Source organism: Astatotilapia calliptera, chromosome 13, assembly GCF_900246225.1.
Source record: "Astatotilapia calliptera chromosome 13, fAstCal1.2, whole genome shotgun sequence".
Taxonomy (NCBI): Eukaryota; Metazoa; Chordata; class Actinopteri; order Cichliformes; family Cichlidae; genus Astatotilapia; species Astatotilapia calliptera.
Genome location: NC_039314.1, coordinates 32,251,728 through 32,271,842, shown reverse-complemented (window position 1 = coordinate 32,271,842; position 20,115 = coordinate 32,251,728). Strand labels below are relative to the sequence as shown.

Genomic DNA, 20,115 nt, shown 5'->3' with positions numbered 1-20,115 from the left:
GTAGGCGTGCCAGGATAAGAAAGATAACACATTAAAGTGGAAAGATTAGCCTGAGTAACAGGCCAGAGTAAGACTGAGTAAGCTTTGCAAAAGCCTGAGGCACAGGACATTTATCTAGCTGCTGTTTACTTCCCCAAGGACACTTTGGTTAATGACTGCCCACTTTAAAATCTACTGGCTTTTATTTTGCTGTATAGTTGCTGGACATGCATGCAATTTAACCGCTATGGGAATGTTCAGTCAAAGGGTCGGACAACTGACAACGGCTTTCCTCTATAGCCGGAGCTGAGAATCTAACACATAAACCCAGGAAACTTTAACTAAAGGTTACATCTACAAGTAACTAATTACAATTACAATAGTATAACAAGTAATCAAGAGGAATTAAATACGTGGACTTCCTTATTCTTATTTATCTACATAATTACCATGGTTGATTTCAAAGCGTGAACAGTCACGTTGACCCATTCATTAAATATTTGTGGGAAAGTGCAGCGTGACGACGTGTTTTGCCAAATGATAATAACACAAAACACTCATCATCCACCATCCTGCAGCATCTGACTGAAGCCTTAAATACTGTGCATAAAAATATTTATGTGAAACACACACTGCACAACCACCTGTGTCACAAGACAAGGCGTGAAACTTGCACTGAGATACTAACGGTACAGTTTGGTATACTTTGTTGTGTATTTTGTATGTTTTTGGACTAAGACACCATAGTCGTCATTTTCCTACGTACGTGTCCACAATACATTTTAAATCAAGCAATCAAGATGGAACTGACTTTCAGTTTTCATTCCACAGTTTCAAAAAAGAATTGCATTAACTGTTTACAGACATTGTTAAACCTTTAAGACCTACCACAGAACCAAGTCCGCCAGAGCTTATATTATATTTTTACCTGCTGTGGAGCCATTTTTGGGAGCATTTCAAGTTGCTATACATCAATACAACCATTATAGCCCAAATCTTAATATGTCTGCATTATGTGCATAGCAATTACATAAAACTGCAAAGAATGCGATAAACTACAAAAAATTGAAAATCGTTTTTGTTTTTTTAACATATATTTCTAGTTAGAGAAATTTAAGAGGCTTATCCCTCAAAACTGTAAATACAAAAAAGTTGCACAAAATAGTTTCCCACCACAGGAAACTTAATTTAAGTGTCTTCATAGTTTTATTTTTGAAATACACCAATTTTTATACACTGCAGGAAAAACGAAAATAAATATTATAATGCAAATTTGCAAAAAAAAGCAGCATCTGCATCAAAATAAACTATTTCCAGCTGTGCAATATGAGTCCTAAGCATCCCAGAAACCACACAGAAAGTCATAAAGTCAAACATAACTTTTAAAAACACCAGTATAGGCTCATAAGGCCACGATGGTAAAAAACTACATTTCCGCAAAATGACGTCACTTCCGGTTTCGGGCAGGTCATGGCGGACATGCGATAGTTCGCTCTGATGGACGGAGGAAGTGTTACAAACAGCTGATCGGATCGGCAAAGCGTGTTTCTGGAATATTATGTTTTTGTTGCTGCGAGCGCTTTTTATGCAGTTTTTGCAAAGCTATATGTGGAAGGAAACTGTGACCGAGGACAAGCTGATGGCATCAGATGTAAGTACAACTCCTCCGGTTTCATATGCAGAAAAAATTATTGCGCTAGCTTACGTGGTTGCAGAACACCCGGATTTAAAAATAGTTACGCAAAATGGAGCGTGCCGGCTCTGACCGGTTTTAAAGGGTTAAACCCAGTCTCTCATTTCCATCATCTCTACAGAAACGACACCCATTCCAATTATTTTAAAGCACCGCCTTTGATGAAGCAATCAATGTGCTGTGGGTTGGTGTCTTGCAGCGTCTATCACCCTCAGACCAATGTGTTGGTGGAGCAGCTGGATAAAACTCCACAATTCTCAAGGATGAATGCATTTGGGATCACTGCCCAGACCCTCTGCTGTTGGGAGCTACACCAGGCCTCCACAGGACTTTCTCCCTTTGAGTTACTCTATGGCAGGGAGCCGCGGGGGTGTTTAAAGAAAACTGGGAGGAAAGTCCAAGCCTACCTAAGAAATACATTCAATAAGTTCTGGACTAAAGCTACACACAGTGGGGAGGTTGTCATTGGAGAACAGGAACCCAACAGAGGGGCTAGGCCCAGACCATCTTTACCAAGAGGTAAAGTGCTGTGCTGCTCTCTTCCTCTAGCTCAAAGTTACTCGCCAAGTGGCAAAGAGCCATGGTGGGGGACGCTGACCTCCTCAAAGCATCGAGAGAAGCTAAATCCACTTCTCTGGCGAGCCTGGTGAAGGGAAAAAATAAGCTGGGGCCGGGGACGCCATGTTTCACTATTCCCACCTCCCTCCATTGTGAGGACTATCTCACACAGGCCCAGAGAGCGGATGTTGCTGCAATGCAACAGCGTTTTGCAGATGTGTTCTCCATCCTGCCTGGTTGTACCACTCACATAGAGGACAATTTTGACAGGCGCCCTGGCGTGATGGTGTGCTCACGGCCCTATCAGTTACACAAAAGACAAATTGTTAAGATGGAAAAGGCGGAGGTGCTGAAAATGGGACTAATAGAAGATTCACGCCCCACAGTTTTTATGGTGAAGAAAGATGGGTCTATATGATTCTGTGTTGACTACCATAAGACCTGAACGAGGTCTCACAGTTTCATGCGTATCCCATTCCCCGGGTCGACGGGGTGGTTGATTGCTTTCGCCATTACCTCCTGGGGCGCTCTTTCACCATCTGGTCAGATCAAACCCTGCTGCAGTAGCATGAAGCATGAAGCATGCCAACAGCCAGATCACCCAGTGCTATCTGGCCTTACAGCCTTTTAAGTTCAAGCTGGTCCATAGGCTGGGGGTACACATAGTCACTGCTGATCATGGTGGGCTAGGCTGCACGGCTCCCCGGCCTAAGTCAGAAGTGGGGGTATGGGACAGGGTGTGGTCTGTGGCTCAGCTGCAGGGAAGGGGAGGAGCAGTGGGTTCACGGTGTGGCGTCATCAGCTAATTATGCGTCTTCTGATGATAGAGCAGTGATTGGCTGAGCTGGAGTGTGGCAGCTGGAAAGGTGTGGAGTGGACTGACTGAAAAACACTGTAAATAAACATACACTTGGGTGTGGTTTAGCTCAGTGGGATGAGCGGGCAACCGTATGCCATATGGCTGAGAGCGGCGGGCCCGGGCTCAGGGTTTGAGTCCGACCCGCGGACACATCCCCCCCTCACTCTCTCCCTCTGCTTTCCTGTCAGTCTTCACTGTAACTATCCAATAAAGCCAGAGAAAGGCCTAAAAATAATCATTTAAAAATAAACATTTCATTGGCAACGAGAATATGATTCCCAGAGACTCGTGAAAACATGAATATTGATGTTTAGCATGATTTAAACGTGTGTGTTTGTGTCATCGTTTGATCATTTTAATGATATATTTGCTTTTCTTACCACAACACATAGAAAGCTTTGTAGCTAATTATAAACACTTTTTACATGGAATACCTCATTGAGAATGCTTTCCAGTGTGGGAGGTGTGTCCACTTGTGGAATGTCAAACTCCTTATCATCAATCTGAGAACAAAAGTCAAACAGAAACATACAGGATCAGAACGCTGCACTAGTGTCTCGGTGTCCTGCTTTAACTTATCATGTACACAATGCATTTTAGCACAACACAAGAGAGCATGCAGCACAATTATGACTGCAATTTATAATAATCTATTGTAATTTGTGACTGAACATTCTTCAAACTAAGCTTTGCTTTGCAAGGAAAACACATTTGTGAGCAGCAGAGTTGAGTATGTGGGTAGTGCCCATGCAAAACCAGCTTGTTTTGCTATTTACTTTATTTGTTGTTTGGTGCTGTTTGATGCCCGGAGTCTAAAGAATCAAGCTACATTTGCAACTTAACACTTTTTCCATTTAACAAACTGGAGCTTCAGGAGCATGTGGAAGTTTTAATCACTGGACTGGTTCAGGACAGTCTGACTGTGGAAGCCGAGGCCAAAGGTGCTTAAGCCACATAAACCACCTGTGTAAAGAGCTGCAGACTGCAGTTTACAGACTTATCCCGTCCAGCCATTACAACTTAAAGGAAAGTTTTCACTGCTGTTATTGAGTCTGAAGGTTGATTTTATATGGACAACAGCTGATGCACTTCTGCCCATGAGGAGCACAGACTTCATTTCTGCTGCTCCTCTAAATTTCTTCTCTGTAAGAATTATGAGTCTGTGTGCTAAAAGAATTCTTTGACACTATTTCCCTTTTTCAGCAGATCGAGCTCCTGCAGACTCCAGATGAAACGTCCACTCTGTGTGGCTCTCACAGCAAACACTCGGTCACATCCAATAGAGACGACTGTGCTGCGGTTTGCAGACACGTGTAACAAAGCTTCCATACACAGCTTTGCATAATGGACACATGTAACGACAGCTGCTCCATCCTGAACTCTCTGCTCTTTAAGCCCAACATACATGACAAGTACTGCACTCTGTGTGTACACATGCTTAGATGCAGCTGACCAACAGATGGCAGCATTAGATAGCTACACTGTATTATGACAGCCTTCCATAAATATGTGCTAAGGTTACAATGCAGGGCTATGTTACTAAGATTACTTTACATGACAGCAGCACAGTGTCTTGTGAAGCCTGTTAGGAATGTCTCAGTTGAAGGAAGAGACCCTACAGAGTAGAAAAGCACATTTTAATTACTGCTGAAACACAGTCCACTGTGTAATATCATAATTAGGGGCAGATCCTTCTGACAGAGAGCAGAACAAAAAGCAGTCAAAATCAGGAATGAGCTTTGACTGTCCTCATGAAGCCAGAAGACTCCTTGAAAAGCTGCTGACTGTCTAACTCCAACTGAGGTTGTAGGCTTCAGGAGGCAGCTAACACAAAGAAAGAGCTCAAAGCCCAAAGCTGCTTTTCCATTTATGGATCAATTTTCTGATACTTACTAATGGAAGATTTGTTTTCTTTCAGTTGCCGTCTCTTTTGTTTCTCTTAATGCAGGCAAATGCTTGTGCAATTAAATTAAAAGAACCCATCTTTTTGCCCACATTGTCTAGAAAGTCTTGCTCCTCAAGCAAACAGCAGCCAAATGGCCAATCTAGCAGGATCCCCTAAGAACTTGCTATTACTTCATCATGATTTAATCACACAGCTTGATTCACTGAACACAGATTCAGGTGCTGGAAACATTTCCCAGGACATTTCTTTGAGATTGACATGATAGAGCTGGTGCAGTACAATGCAAATGTCCCATCACGTCCCAAAGCTGCTGTTTGGATCTGTTGGCTGTTTAGGCCATCTGAGTACAGTGAACTCATCATCATATCTGAGCTGATATGAGATGGTGTTATCCTCCTGGAAGCAGCCATCAGAGAATGAGCACAGTGCTGTCATAAAGGGATGCTCTTGTGCATATCGTGGTTGTAACAAGTGGTGACTGACTTCTTCTTGCATTCCTAACAGCACGAAGCAGACTCGCCATTCTTCCCAGTCCTTTGACAACAGCAAGGCTTTTTCTCCCAGGGAAATACCCAGGAAATTATGCACTAAATTCATACCATGTGATTGGCTGGTTTAAGAATTCCCATTCAAATGCAGTTAAACAATTGTACTTAATTGTACCCAATGAAGTGGACAATTAGTGTTTCTTAGGAAAATCTGAGATCATGTATTAGAAGAACTAAAAAGAAATGCATCTGTGCACTGAAGGTGTTTTTGCAGAGGACAATGAACACTGTTTTATACAAGACTAATGCTGAGAGTGTAAAAAATGTCATTTAAAAATGCAACAGCTCATCTTTTGCTTTTAAAAAAGGAACATTCTCCTTAAAACTGACCACAGATGCACCGATCAGCCAGGGACAAGAATCTTCACCATGTTTTGGGCCCTGACCAGTGACGGGCCAGGCAGCCTCGCATATATTATTATGAACCATTTGATTTTAAGCATGCACAGCACTTGCTCAGCGGCACAATGTCGCTCACACATTCACAGAACAAGCTAACATGTGGTTAGCGTGGAAGCTCTTTGCTGTGAGTGCAGAAACAAAGCAAACTGCAAAAATGTGCGTGACAACAAACCTCAGACACTAAATCACGTTCAGTCAGCTGAACTTTCAAGATGGTAACAAAGTGGATACAATTAACAACATCCAGAGCTCAGAGGCAGCTAGCCTCGTCATGAGGACCCAAGAAGGTTAAAGGACAATTGGGGAGAAAACGAAAAAAGCACTGATTTCCTGTTATATGCTGAAGTTAGAAACCTCTGATGGTAAACGATGGACACACTTGACATTTGTTTTGTTACAAAAATCTCTGCACTTGCTTTTGTCTGGTGAGGTAAAGGTGGGAGGCTGTACACCAGCTTATTCTCTCTTCATCTGCTGCAGCTCTCCAGTAGCAGTGCATGTTTTCAGTTGTTTCAATGACAGAAGATCATGGAGCTTACAGCACTTTGGGGAAAATTAGAATTATTTCTCTTTTTATAACAAATATTTTGCATTGAAGAAAAGTTGTTGGGTTTTTTGCTTTTCTTTAATGTCAGTTATAGCTCTTAGAAAGAAAACTGGAATCTGCAAAAAGGACCAGGTCAAACTAAGGAAAAGAGAAAAGCAGAAATCGGATGATCTCTATGACTGTCTTATTGCCAGTCTGGGGAATCGATGTTTTCGTTTAGATAAACTGTGCCACGTCCCGACAGCACAGTGAGAACTACTTGATTACATCCCAAAAGGTTGATTCTGCTCATCTGGACGTAAAACCAGTTCATTCTAAGCGTGTGCAACACATTAACTTTTGGGGATTTCCTCACCTGGATGATTGCGCATGCGTCACATGACAGCTGTCACACTTTAACATACAGCCTTGGTCATAAATGGGCTCACCAAGCTCACCTTGAAAACAGTAATGCTGGTATGGGCTTTCATCACTACATTACATCATATTATGCAATTTGAAAAAGTGTAAACAAACAGGCGCCACTGGGCCTCATTTTGAGCCATCGGAGGATAATCATGATCGTTATTAACACGGCGTTTCTGCCCGTTCACGTCAGAGTCCCGTGCGTTGGTGATTTATTGCAGTCGCATGTCATTCTTTCACACCTAGATCAAGGTGTAGTCCAGCTCTTCATGCACCTGTAAACGTCACCGCTGTCAGCTGAACTACACCCCAGCGGAGTTCGTGCTCCCGCTAACCCCACACAGCAAAGCAGGACGAATAAAGAGCCTCTCACCGAGTCCACCTCCATCAGGTTCAGCTGGGAAGAGGCAGACAGTAGGCTGTGGGAGTCCGGGGAATGCGACATGTCTCTGTTTACACGGACAAAACTCGGACCGCTGCAGAAAACAGAGGCGCTTTCCGTATATTGATCTACGCATGCGCGACAATGCGTAGACAATTCAAATCGGAACTCGAAATGGGTTTTACGCCCTTCCTTTCACAATAAAAGCGCAGGACTCATACAGTGAGTGAACTCGGCTCAATCCTCCCAGTGACCCTGTGGACCAGTGGAAATAAAAGGATGGACAGACATTACCTCGTTAAATGAACTCTGGCTATAAAGCCTATTTAATGATCAATGAAAAAAATGTTTAAAACAAACTTTTAAAAGTAACTGCACAAACAAAGAAAAATTTGTGTAATTACCAATCAAATCATAAGAAATATTCACTGATATTGTATAATACGTGTCTCTTTAGTTGTACACTAAACATATTTCACACAATATTTTCATCTGTTTTAAAAAATACAGTAATATATGCTTATGAGGTTTGGCTTGAATTCAAACTCTGCTTTGTACATTCTGCATTTCAGAAAAAAATCACAAAGAAAATTCCTTACAAAATGCACACACAAGAAGCTTAAAACTCTCCTGCAACTGAAGAGTTTTAACTGATGTAAGGAAAGACAACCACTTTGTAGAAACAAGCAAAAAATAGATGCAGATACTGCTACTGAGGTATTTTAATCAGAATCTCAATCATAAATTCTTTTCAAAATAAAAAATATATGTAGATTTTATAAAGGATAGTAAAATCACTGTCTCACTCCCTGGGGATGGTATGTGTTCCTCAAGCTCCTCGCGAGTTTGAGGGATCTGTGCATCTTAGCTGATCCTAGGACTGCACTCTTCTGGACAGAGACCTCTGATGTTGTTCCTGGAATCTGCTATAGCAACTTTTCTACTTTTGGGAGTTATAGCTCATAATGTTCCTATTATCACTGAGACCTTCCTTCAACATCTGCTCCAACTGGTCCTGCAGTCCCTGGTAATTCTCTGGTTTCTCTTTTCTTTCTTCAGACTTTATCCTTCAAGCTCGGGTCCTCTACCAGACGCCTGGGAGCTTGACAATCCTCCGATCCTCCACCTTTCTGTCGGCCCTTGGTATTTTTCTTTGATCATTTATTTCGAGCATATGCGTACATATAAACAAAATAGAGCATGTATACAGGAAGGAAAACACTGTCTCCTAGTACAACAGGTGCTCGAAAAGGAGTGAGAAGAAGTAATTCTTATATATCTGTGAAGGTTCTCAGTTATCCAGGTCATTGACGCTTTTCTTTCCAAGGAGCTTGCAAAGAAAAGCGTCTGGACTTCTTTAAGTTGCTTGAAGACGTTTCACGTCTCATCCGAGAAGCTTCTTTAGTTCTAAGGTCAAATGGTGGGGAGCCCCAGATTTAAGCCCAGTGGGAGTGTCCGCCTGCGGAAAATACAGAGACATGCTACAAATGTGCTCACAGAGAGAACTCAGAGAAACCAGACAGACATGGGCACGTGACTGGGTAAACAAACATGAGGACACTCATAAACAAACCAGAAATCTATCATAAATAACAAACTCAGAAGCACTAGAAAACTAGAACACAAATATCGCATACTTTCAAAGAAATAACCCAAAATTCCAAAACCAAACTGAAAATACTGGGTCAGTGATCCAGGACCATGACAGGGTGCTCTGCTGAGCAATCTAAATCCCTCGATGATCCCAGCTCAGCCACAGGTACCCACAGTTTAACATCACTGTCAACACTGCAGGAGACTCTGGAGACAGACTAAGGATGAACATATGTAGTCTCCACTCTTACAGTGTTCACAGGTCAGCATCTGTGTTTCTTCTGATATTTAGTAAAAACTTGTCTTAAGCTGTAATGCAATACAGCATTAAAGCTGTTAATCCATCGGCTGGATCATGGATAGAGAGCTCGAAGTGTACGGAGGTGGAGTCCTGCTCCTAAATGAAGTTTTCCCTTTGACTGTCTTTTTAATTCCCTGAAGCAGCTGGTTGCAGTGGAAGCTTAGCGTCTGTTTCAAACACATTTTTGAAAATATTTTCTTCTTGGCCTTTTATTGGCTTTATTGACAGAGACAGTGAAGAGATGACAGGAAGGAAAGCAGGGGGAGAGAGGAGGAAGCGATTACGTCTTTAAGGCATCTCAAGCATGCTCAATCATCCAGGTAAGTAAATTTCCAAAAGTTCTTTCTGTTAATCTGGAAATCTGGAACTCACATCACTTAGTAATGACAACAACATTATCATCCTTCCGGCAGACAAGGGGAGGTGCACAGTTTTGCTAAACCAGAAAGACTATCATGAGAAAATACTTATGAGCCCCTGAAACGAGACCCAGGAAGTGGCTACAGGAAGGATAGACTGTCTGAGGCAGTTAGAACAAGACGAGGCTACTGACCGGACCTCATACCACAGGCTGCACCCAGGGGAAGCTACACCAAGTCTGTACGGGTTCAGCTCAACACTGGCATTATTGTCCCTCACATAAATATTGTGAATGTTGACATTGTTGACATTGCCATCACTGACACGGTCAACATCTGGTTCATTCATTCATTCATTCATTCATTCATTCATTCATTCCATGAATGAATGAATGAATGAATGAATGAACCAGCCTCCAAAAATGTTATTATAGATACCAAGATAAAGATTGTTCAGTAAGAGTGCACTATTAGGTTCATAAGCTGGTCCCTGATCTCCTCTTGGAAACATTTCTGGGTTAACCTGTCGGCCTCCAAGATCATTTTATCTTTTAATTAGCATTCATAGCTGCTGAAAATCAGTTATTCATCAACTTCAAGACTGAATACATGTGCTTACCATTACGGTTATTTAGTGATCCATCTGCTCTTCCACTCATTTTGACTACAAGGAACACAAAACAACAATGGTCACTAAACCTCAACTCAGAATGTTCAGAGAATTTGCTTTTTTGTGATAACTTCAGGCTGCGTCCACACGTACACGGCTATGTTTGAAAACGGAAAAATCCTGTCCACATGTGCAGTTTTGAAAAAATATCTCCTTCCACATGTAAACTCTAAAAACAAAGTCAAAAACTGTCAAGAACACGCCAAATCTTAACTGTGTAGAAATGTTGGCCAATCAGAAGTCTAGAAGCCTGGGAGGAAAACCTCTCAAAACCTCACGTACTTCTGTACAATGTAGCTGCCATCACCAGTGTGTGAGTGTGTGTGTGAATGGGTGGATGACTGAATGTAGTGCAAAGCGCTTTGGGTCCTTAGGGACAAATACAGGCCATTTACCATTTCTGAAAAGTGTTTTTCTTTTCCTGGAAAAGCCGCTAATTTTGTGTTACTTTCACGTGTCTTCATCCTTTCAAATGTTAATAACTAAAGACAGCATTTTGGCTAGAATACACTCACAACTTTGGAATGGGCAAAATGCATACAGCATACATAAATGTATTTATTTATTTTATTAAATTTATTCCAAACCGACGTCAGGATTTGGGTTGTGAGAGCGTCTGTGTAGAAGCCCCGTCTGATGCGCGCTCTGATGCCTCTGTCTTTCTAAATGGAGGCACAGTAACTGTGTGTGTATATGTCAGCATGTATAAACTGCAGATACTAAGATTAACAGCAATAGTATTTTGTCACAGCGTGACGTCAAAAACGGCGCACACCTTTCAGTGACTCAATCTGCTGTTTAGGTGTGGACGAAAGCCCCAAATGCATTATTTACATTTTTTTTAATTTATTCCAATAGTTCCTGTAAAGTTCTACTCTAAGAGATTCGTCTCGGCCTTCACGCAGGATTAAAGCTCAATAATGAGTACACACACACAATATAATACGTTTCTTTATGACTGTTAGGCAAAAGTGAAGAGAACCCAAAGTTATCACAACATATATCCACTGATATGGTCACTAATCTTTCCCGGAGGCATCACTATGGCAACAAAACAACAAGCATTAAATGAGGTTCCAAACGACAACAACCAAGCTGTTTTCAGCGCTTAATATTTAACACGTCTTTGTTCTAAACTTTATTTGTACAAATCTGTGATGCTGATGTGCACAACCTGGGACTCTGCTGTGAGTGGTGTACTTCGACAGCAAAGAGCTGAAGCTTATGGTGGCGGCTGCAGCCGTCGATATTGTTGTCTTGTTTATCTTTATTTTACTGTATCAGTAGTCACCTCATGTATGGATTGGATCTGAGAGTGGTTTACCCTTTTTTATATATCGTTGCAGACAGTGAAGGCGCTGCGTGGGAAACTCACCTTTTTTTCTTGTCGCTTTTTGCATGCACCTCGTTGCCTGAGTGGAGAGGGCACTGAAGATTTTCCTTTTTATACTGTTTTGCCCAGTTGGGGTTCAGGGTGAGTTGCCGCCAGAGATGGGCAGTAATGTGTTACAAGTAATGCGTTACTGTAATCTGATTACTTTTTTCAAGTAATGAGTAAAGTAAGGGATTACTATTGCAAAAAAGTTAATTAGATTACCGTTACTTTCCCGTAGGAACGCTGCGTTACTGCGTTACTAAAACTGATTTTTCTGCGAGAACGTCTCACGACAGTGACGTAAGCGAGTGCGACGTTCGTGACAACATGTCACGGTGAGTTGTGTGGCTGTCAGTGGCTGGACCCACGTGCAGGACTCGGAGACAAAACATTAACTTAAACGACGGCTTTATTTGCTGGAGAGTCACCCTTGGACGATACATAAACAACAACTTAAACTAACTAGACAGGAGATGCTGAAGGTAGCCGACCATGGATACACACACAACAAAGGTGGAGGACGCAACAACTGGCAGGGAAAAACACAGGGCTTAAATACATACTGAGGTGATTAGGGAATGTGAAACAGGAGGAGAGTACAGCTGGGACTCATCAGACATGACAAGACAAGGGGAGGCAAAACTCAACACATTGACATAGTACACAGACTTTCAAAGTAAAACAGGAAACTGAACAGACGAGGACTAAACTAGGGGATACAGTGACAGAAATCAAACCCAAGAGAATCAAAACACATCATGAAAACAAAGATAACTAATACAAACAGAAAAACACTGAGTCCACAGACTCAGGACCGTGACAACAGCTGTGTGCAGATCAACAATGGATCATATATCGAGTGCAGAGAGAGTATGAGCGTGCAGCGTTTAAAGCGTGGAAGTACTGACCTTACTTTGAGTTTGATTCCATAAAAAGTGACAAAAACATTAGTGTCCGCTGTGCGTGGGAAGAAAACTTCTTTTTACAGCGAAAAAAACCCCTAAACTTCCAACAAGCACCGAGTAGCTACGACGTGATGGGAAACTCACAGAGAAACTCGCGGATTCTTCCACTGACCGCGGCACACCTGCACCAGGGTAAACCTCCGCCTACCTCACTCCTGCTTTACAGGTGAAAATAGAGCAACAGGACCGCTGAGTCTTTGACTTTATTTATTTTCTGCTGTGTTTTACTTGCATCTATTTGAAAGACTGAGTGTAAACACACAAAATATTTTATTTTATGAGCTGGAATGTGCAGAAAATAGGTTTAAATGTTAAACAAATTTCTTCCAGTCAGAGAATGTTGCAGATAATTAAATGTTTGCTTGATGCATAAAGTTAAAAGATTAAAACTAATAAAACAAGTTACAAAAATAGACTTTTTCATGATAGGTTTGTAGCTTGAACCTATTCGCTGGAACGTTGAAGACAATATAATTACACAGCCAGCAAGACACAAGTAGGCAAAGTTCTTCATGTGTCTCGTGCACGGGAGAGAACCGGACAAACGCCGTTCCTTCGCTTGACCCCAGTCGCTCTCATCTGCTCCCCCGTAACACTGCTCTTTTATTGAGGTTACATGAATATACATAGGTTCATTAACATATATGACGTCTACATACAAACAAAGAGGACCTTGCCTGTGCATTGTGTAAGTGACACACACATATACATATACACACACACATAATTAATATATATATATATATATATGCATGTATATATGTGTGTGTGTGTGTGTGTGTGTGTGTGTGTGTGTGTGTGTGTGTGTGTGTGTGTGTGTGTGTGTGTGTGTGTATATATATATATACACACATATATATATATATATATACACACACACATATATATACACACACACATATATATACACACACATATATATATACACACACATATATATATACACACACATATATACATACATACATACATACATACATACATACATACATACGTATGTATGTATGTATGTATGTATGTATGTATGTATGTATATATATATATATATATATATATATATATATATATATATATATATATATATATATATATATATATATATATACATATATATATATACACATATACATACACACACGTGTGTACATACATACATACATACATACACACACACACACACACACACACACACACACACACATATAGACTGGGACTATGGCGCCGTCCTGGAACGATGCTACAATTGTCGTAATCCATAAAGAGGGCAAGGACCCCACAAATTGTCAATCATACAGGCCAGTCTCATTACTTAATACTGATTTGCGCATTCTCACCACGATTTTAGCCAAAAGAGTTAGTAAAATTATTACACAGGTTATAAATCCAGATCAAACGGGGTTCATTGCAGGAAGGCACTTTGGGGACAATGTTCGTAGATTGTTGAACTTAGTGTCCTTGTACAAGACCAAACAAGAAGAAACGATGATTCTGTCTCTTGATGCGCAAAAAGCATTCGACAGGGTTTCCTGGCAGTACTTGGGCCAAACACTTGAAAGATTCAAATTTGGGCCAAACTTAATTAAGTGGATACAGATTCTTTATTCCAACCCAATGGCGGCTGTACGGGTAAATGGAACAATATCAGCCAGATTTCCGCTGGAACGTGGGTGTAGACAAGGATGCCCACTGTCGCCCCTGCTGTTCGATATAAGTATTGAGCCTCTGGCGCAGTTGATTAGAGATGAACATGAAATTCAGGGCCTTTCAATTAATGGAGAACAGCATAAATTGTCCATCTATGCAGACGATGTACTTTTATACATTTCAAATCCTGCAGTCAGTTTACCTCATTTAAAAGAAATTATTAGTACATACGTTTACCTCTCTGGTTACAAAGTTAATATTAACAAAACATTGGCAATGGATATAGGAGGAAACATTTCACAAACATTCAAGGAGCGATGTGGCTTTAAATGGCCAAACGAAGGTATCAAGTATTTAGGAATTCAGATTCCTCACTCATTATCAGACTTGTTTAAAGTAAATTATGAAGTTATAGTTGCAAAAATAAAAAAAGATTTAGAGAGATGGACAGTCCTGCCTCTGTCTTTCTTAGGTCGGATCGAGAGTATACGTATGAATGTATTGCCAAGACTTCTAGACCTTTTCCTGACCCGTTTATCACCTTCCATGGCTCCAAAACACTGGAAGCATCAGTGCCTATCAGTAGCTCCACATCTGCATTAACGTTGTAAAGTTTAACAGGTTTAAGATGAGGCCACTGATCTGGGGAATATTAACTGTAGAAACTGGCATAGTCTTTTGAGTCAAAACATCTGGCAATGGCATGAAATCATTTGCTTCCAAACCAGACAGAACTTGTGTACTAACAATCTTATCTTGACTCATTGTTCTCAAAAAGATATTGGTCTTTTTACCTTTTACATTCAGCCTTTTTGCCAAAGTTTCTGTACAGAATGTACCTGAACTTCCAGGATCCAAAAACGCATAGGTTTGCACAATTTTATTGCTCTTTTGGCTCTTAACTTGAACTGGAACTATAGAAAAAATTGCATCAACTTCATGACCAGCCCCAATATACCCACATGTCTGAGTAGTTGCAGTTGAAAAGTTGACATTAGAGTTTGTCCTCTGTTGAGTTTGTTCCGAAGACGCACCTGGATCCTTTCGCTCTATATGAAGAACCCCTGGGTGCCTTTGGTGACACACGTCGCAATCCAAACGACTCCTACAGTCTTTGCTTGTGTGACCAACTTTTAAACAACCAAAACAAATTCCCCTTTCCTTGATAAAAGTCAACTTATCCTGATGCGTTTTAGCTTTAAACTGCTTACAATTCTCTAGTAAATGGTTGCTGTGTGAACAAAACAAACAACTATGCAGAACGGCGGAAGTTGTTCTGCTTCCAGTTGATTGAGCTTTGATTCCTGGCACTGTACTGACATTAGTGGCAAAACTACTTCCTTTTCTCCTTTGCTTGGTAGAACTTGAAGCTTTAAAGCTGCTTCCAGATTGTGAGTCTTGGATGTTGCCAAACACTGGATCTGATGCTACTTTTACCTGTTTTATTATAAAGGCAACCAGATCAGTGAATACTGCTCTGTAACCATTTTGTTCCTGCAGTTCATAGGCAACAACTCTCCATTTCCCCCTCAATTTGTATGGAAGCTTCATAACAACCATTCTCATATTTGAGGGCAAATCCAACTCCTTCATATAAACAACTTGCTGTGTTAGATTCAAACATCCTTGAAGAAAAAGAGAGAATGACTGTAGACCTTTCACATCCCCACTTTTAATAGGTACCCAACTCACAATCCTCTCCATATATGCAGAGGCAATTTTATTTTCGTTCCCAAAATGTTCTTCAAGAAGATCTTTGGCTGTGGAATAGCCCTGCTCAGGTGGTAAGTGCTGACAACTATGCACCAAATCCCTAGGCTGCCCCCTAGTGAACTGCTCTAAAAAATGCAGACAGTCACTCCAGTTATCAGTTTTAGCTTCCACTCCATTTTCAAAGGCGTTCATAAATGATCTGTACTGTAAAGGGTCTCCATCAAACACAGGGATGTTTCTGGCGGGGAGGACAGAAGATAAGTTTTGTTTTACAAGCAAAGTAGTGATGTCATTTTGCTTTTGCATAATATTTACAATCTCCTTCGTGCAATTCCCAGTCAAAGTAGGAGACTGAGGCTGTGTTTGCTGCGTCACTTGCGCTGAATCATCAACCTGATGTTGGGTTTGACTTTGTCTAGGTACGATTACTTGTGATTCAGATGCAGAATTTATACCAGAGTAATCTCTTGATGTTGGAACAAATGTATCGGCACAGGGATTTAAACTAGGCGCTTCTTGTACGTGCCCTCTTTCAAAATAAGAGTTCATTCCATCAGAATGCTCAGAGCTACAAACTGAATTTATTTTTAAGACACGAAGCTTTGCATTAGTGGCTGCCAGCTCTGTTTCCAAGGATAATGTCTCCTTTTCTTTTCTCAGTTTCTCCTTTTCTTTTCTCAGTTTTTCCTCTTGCGCTTCGATAGAATGTTTTTTCTTTAATGCAGCCAGTCGCTCCATGAGCGCTGCCTTGTCAGCCGCAGCTTTAATGCATGCGGAAGATGTTGATGAAATTCGACTTTGCTGTGACAAGGTTTTTGAAGGTGGCTTTACACTTGAGATATTAGAGACACTGTCTTCAGGATTTATTTCATCCAAACTTTCAACAGCTTGATCATTAAGAGCAGTATTGCTTTGTTCAGTATACGGCTCGCCCGCCTCCTGCAACCAAACCTTTACTTTGTCCATAAAAACAGAGAATGCTGTCATCTTCGACTGAAAATGTGCATTTTGCCTTTTCACTTCATCTTCTGGCAGTGGCAAACTTAAAAGGGATTCTTGCAAAGCGTTTGCATCTTGATAGCATTTAATAAACTTCCCAAATTCAGAAGACACTTCCTTAACGTTCTCATGTGAGGTTGTGGAGGTATGTAACAACGACAGGAGAGGTCTCAGTGTCTCACTCCAACAACTTTATTAACTGACAGAACTTCACATATAGTCAGCGCCAAAATCTCCACCCCCACACTTCCTTTCAACTTGTGTGTGAGTGGAGCCACCTGGTGGTCCGCCACACATACCCCCCCTTGAACACACAGTCAGGTCTCCATTCAGTCCAGGACCCTGGGTCTAAGCAAACGACCCGCACGACTGAACCTGGGAGGGAGAGAACAGGCAGAGGAAGGTCCATCCTGTGAACGAGGCTGGTGAAGGCGAGCAGGAAAGGCAGGAGGAGGCTCAAACGTTGGTGGTCCGGGGGTAGTCCTGGGGGGAAAACCAGAGACTGTCAACCCCAGCGCAGGAGGTCGGCCACGGCGAGGGGTCTGGGCCGGCACTACATCACTGTCCGGAAGAACATGTGCTGGTTTAAGTCTGTCAACACACACAGTCTCCCTTCGACCCCCAAAATCCAAAACAAAATGTTTCTGGCCCGGTTCATTAACCCTGAATGGGCCGTCATACAGCGGCCGCAGCGGTGTCCTGTGGGCATCGTGCCTGACAAAAACAAACTTAGCAGTCTCTAAAGTCTTTGGAACAAAGGTGTCAGGCACGCAATGGTGCACCGGACCAGGAACCCGAAGCGAGTGCAAAAGCGGGGTGAGAGAGAGCACCGATGGATCGAAGCAGGGAGGAGGATTTTCAGGCAAGAATTCTCCAGGCACGCGGAGGGGCTGACCAAACACTAGCTCAGCTGGGGAAGCGCCGAGATCCTCCTTAACCGCAGAGCGCAGCCCAAGCAAAACCCACGGGAGGCGGTCAACCCAATTGCCATCCTTTAAGGAGGCGCGAAAGGCAGCCTTCAGCGACCGTGGGAACCGTTCACACATCCCATTAGCCTGCGGGTTGTATGCGGTTGTGCGGTGGACTTTAGCCCCCAGTCCATCAGCCATGGCCGACCAAAGCTCGGAAATGAACTGGGGGCCTCTGTCTGACGTAATGTCCGCGGGTGGGCCGAAACGCGAGACCCAGGTCGACAAAAACGCCTTGGCCACCACTGCTGCGGTAGTGGACGCCAGGGGGACCGCCTCCGGCCACCTGGTGGTCCGGTCAACAACAGTCAAAAGGTGCGTAAAACCTTGTGACTGCGGCAAGGGACCCACCAGATCGACATGCACATGATCGAAACGTTTGCCGGGTATGAAGAACGGCTCCAGGGGCGCCTTGGTGTGTTTATGAACCTTCGCGCGCTGGCAGGGAATGCACGCCGACGCCCATTCCTTAACAGCTTTGCGAAGGCCTGGCCAAACGAATTTAGAGCTGACCAGTTTAACAGAGGCCCGGGCCCCTGGATGAGAGAGAGCATGTACCGAGTCAAAAACTTGACGACGCCAGGAAGCGGGAACCACTGGGCGAGGGCAGCCGGTGGAAACGTCACAGACGAGGAGGGGACCACCGTCCTGCACGGGTCTGTCCTCCAGTATGAGGCCCGTCTGGGTGGATTTAAGCGCGAGGATGTCAGGGTCACCGCTCTGATCGGCAGCCATGGCGGAGTAGTCTATGCCGAGAAAGACGGGAGAAACCAGCGCACGGGACAAACAGTCAGCCACATGATTGGATTTACCAGCCACGTGCCGAATGTGCGTGGTAAACTCAGAAATGGCTGCCAACTGGCGCTGCTGGCGTGCACTCCATGGATCGGAAACCTTGGACATGGCAAACGTCAAGGGTTTGTGGTCCACGTATGCGGTAAAGTGACGACCCTCGAGAAAAAACCGGAAATGACGAGACGCCAGGTGGAGCGCCAGTAGCTCCCTGTCAAAAACGCTGTAATTGCGTTCGCTGTCACGTAGCGTACGGCTGAAAAAGGCGAGCGGTTGCCAGACACCCGAGATTCGCTGTTCCAGCACCGCACCCACCGCTATGTCCGACGCATCAGTGGTCAACGCAATCGGCGCTGAGGGGGATGGGTGGGCCAGAAGGGCAGCATTAGCTAACGCTGACTTAGCATCAGAAAACGCTTGGATGCTGTCCGGAAACCAGTCAACGGAGTCATTAGCTTTTTTACCCTTTAACGCCCCATAAAGGGGCTTCAGCAGATGTGCCGCTCTGGGGAGAAAACGGTTGTAAAAATTCACCATCCCCAAAAATTCCTGCAGTGCCTTAACAGTCGTGGGACGCGGAAATTCCGAAACAGCTCGGACTTTGTCAGGCAACGGAACCGCGCCCTCGGCGGAAACACGGTGCCCAAGGAAATCGAGAACGGGCAACCCAAACTGGCATTTAGACGGATTAATAATCAGTCCATGCTCCGCCAAACGCTGAAAAACCTGACGCAGATGGAACATGTGCTGCTCCTTCGAGCTGCTGGCCACCAGTATATCATCAAGATATACAAAAACAAAGGGCAGCCCACGCAAGACCGAGTCCATCAACCACTGGAAGGTTTGGGCGGCACCTTTCAGGCCAAACGGCATGCGCAGAAACTCGAAAAGGCCCAAAGGTGTAATTACGGCGGTTTTGGGGACATCCTCCGCACGCACGGGAACCTGGTGATATCCCCGTACCAAATCGATCTTAGAAAAAACCGAGGTCCCCGCAAGATGGGCGGAAAAATCTTGGATGTGGGGAATGGGATAATGATCGTTCTCTGTGACATTATTACGACGACGGAAATCCCCACAAGGTCGCCACCGACCATCAGATTTAGGCACCATGTGTAACGGAGAAGCCCAGGCACTGTTCGAACGCTGCACGATGCCCAGACGCTCCATGGTGGCAAATTCTTCCCGAGCGACAGCCAGTTTGGCGGGGTCGAGGCGGCGCGCGCGCGCGAACACCGGGGGCCCTACTGTAGTTATGTAATGCTCCACCCCATGCTTCGTCACCGTGCTCGAGAAAGTGGGGACAGTGAGTGAGGGAAACTCAGAAAGCAAACACTGAAAAACGTCACCCGAATCTACTGAGTTAGCATGCACCACGGGCTGAGCACCCCGAGTCAAACAGGGTAATGAGGAAAATGATACAGCATCAATTAAACGTCTGTTAGCCACATCAACCA

The 20,115-nt window shown here is 43.3% G+C and overlaps 1 protein-coding gene across 4 annotated transcripts in view; it reads right to left on the bottom strand.

Moving 5' to 3' along the window:
• The window catches only part of vps8 (VPS8 subunit of CORVET complex), a 74,909-nt gene extending 67,498 nt beyond the window's left edge, over nt 1-7,411 (bottom strand). For all 4 annotated transcript variants that reach the window (XM_026190278.1, XM_026190280.1, XM_026190279.1 and 1 more), the window contains exons 1-2: nt 7,271-7,411; nt 3,524-3,592 (exon numbers count right to left, since the gene is read on the bottom strand). In XM_026190278.1, the coding sequence (XP_026046063.1) occupies nt 3,524-3,592; nt 7,271-7,342 (141 nt within the window). In that variant the 5' untranslated portion in view covers nt 7,343-7,411. The remainder of the gene's footprint in view (nt 1-3,523; nt 3,593-7,270) is intronic.
• Nucleotides 7,412-20,115: the final 12,704 nt, after the last annotated feature.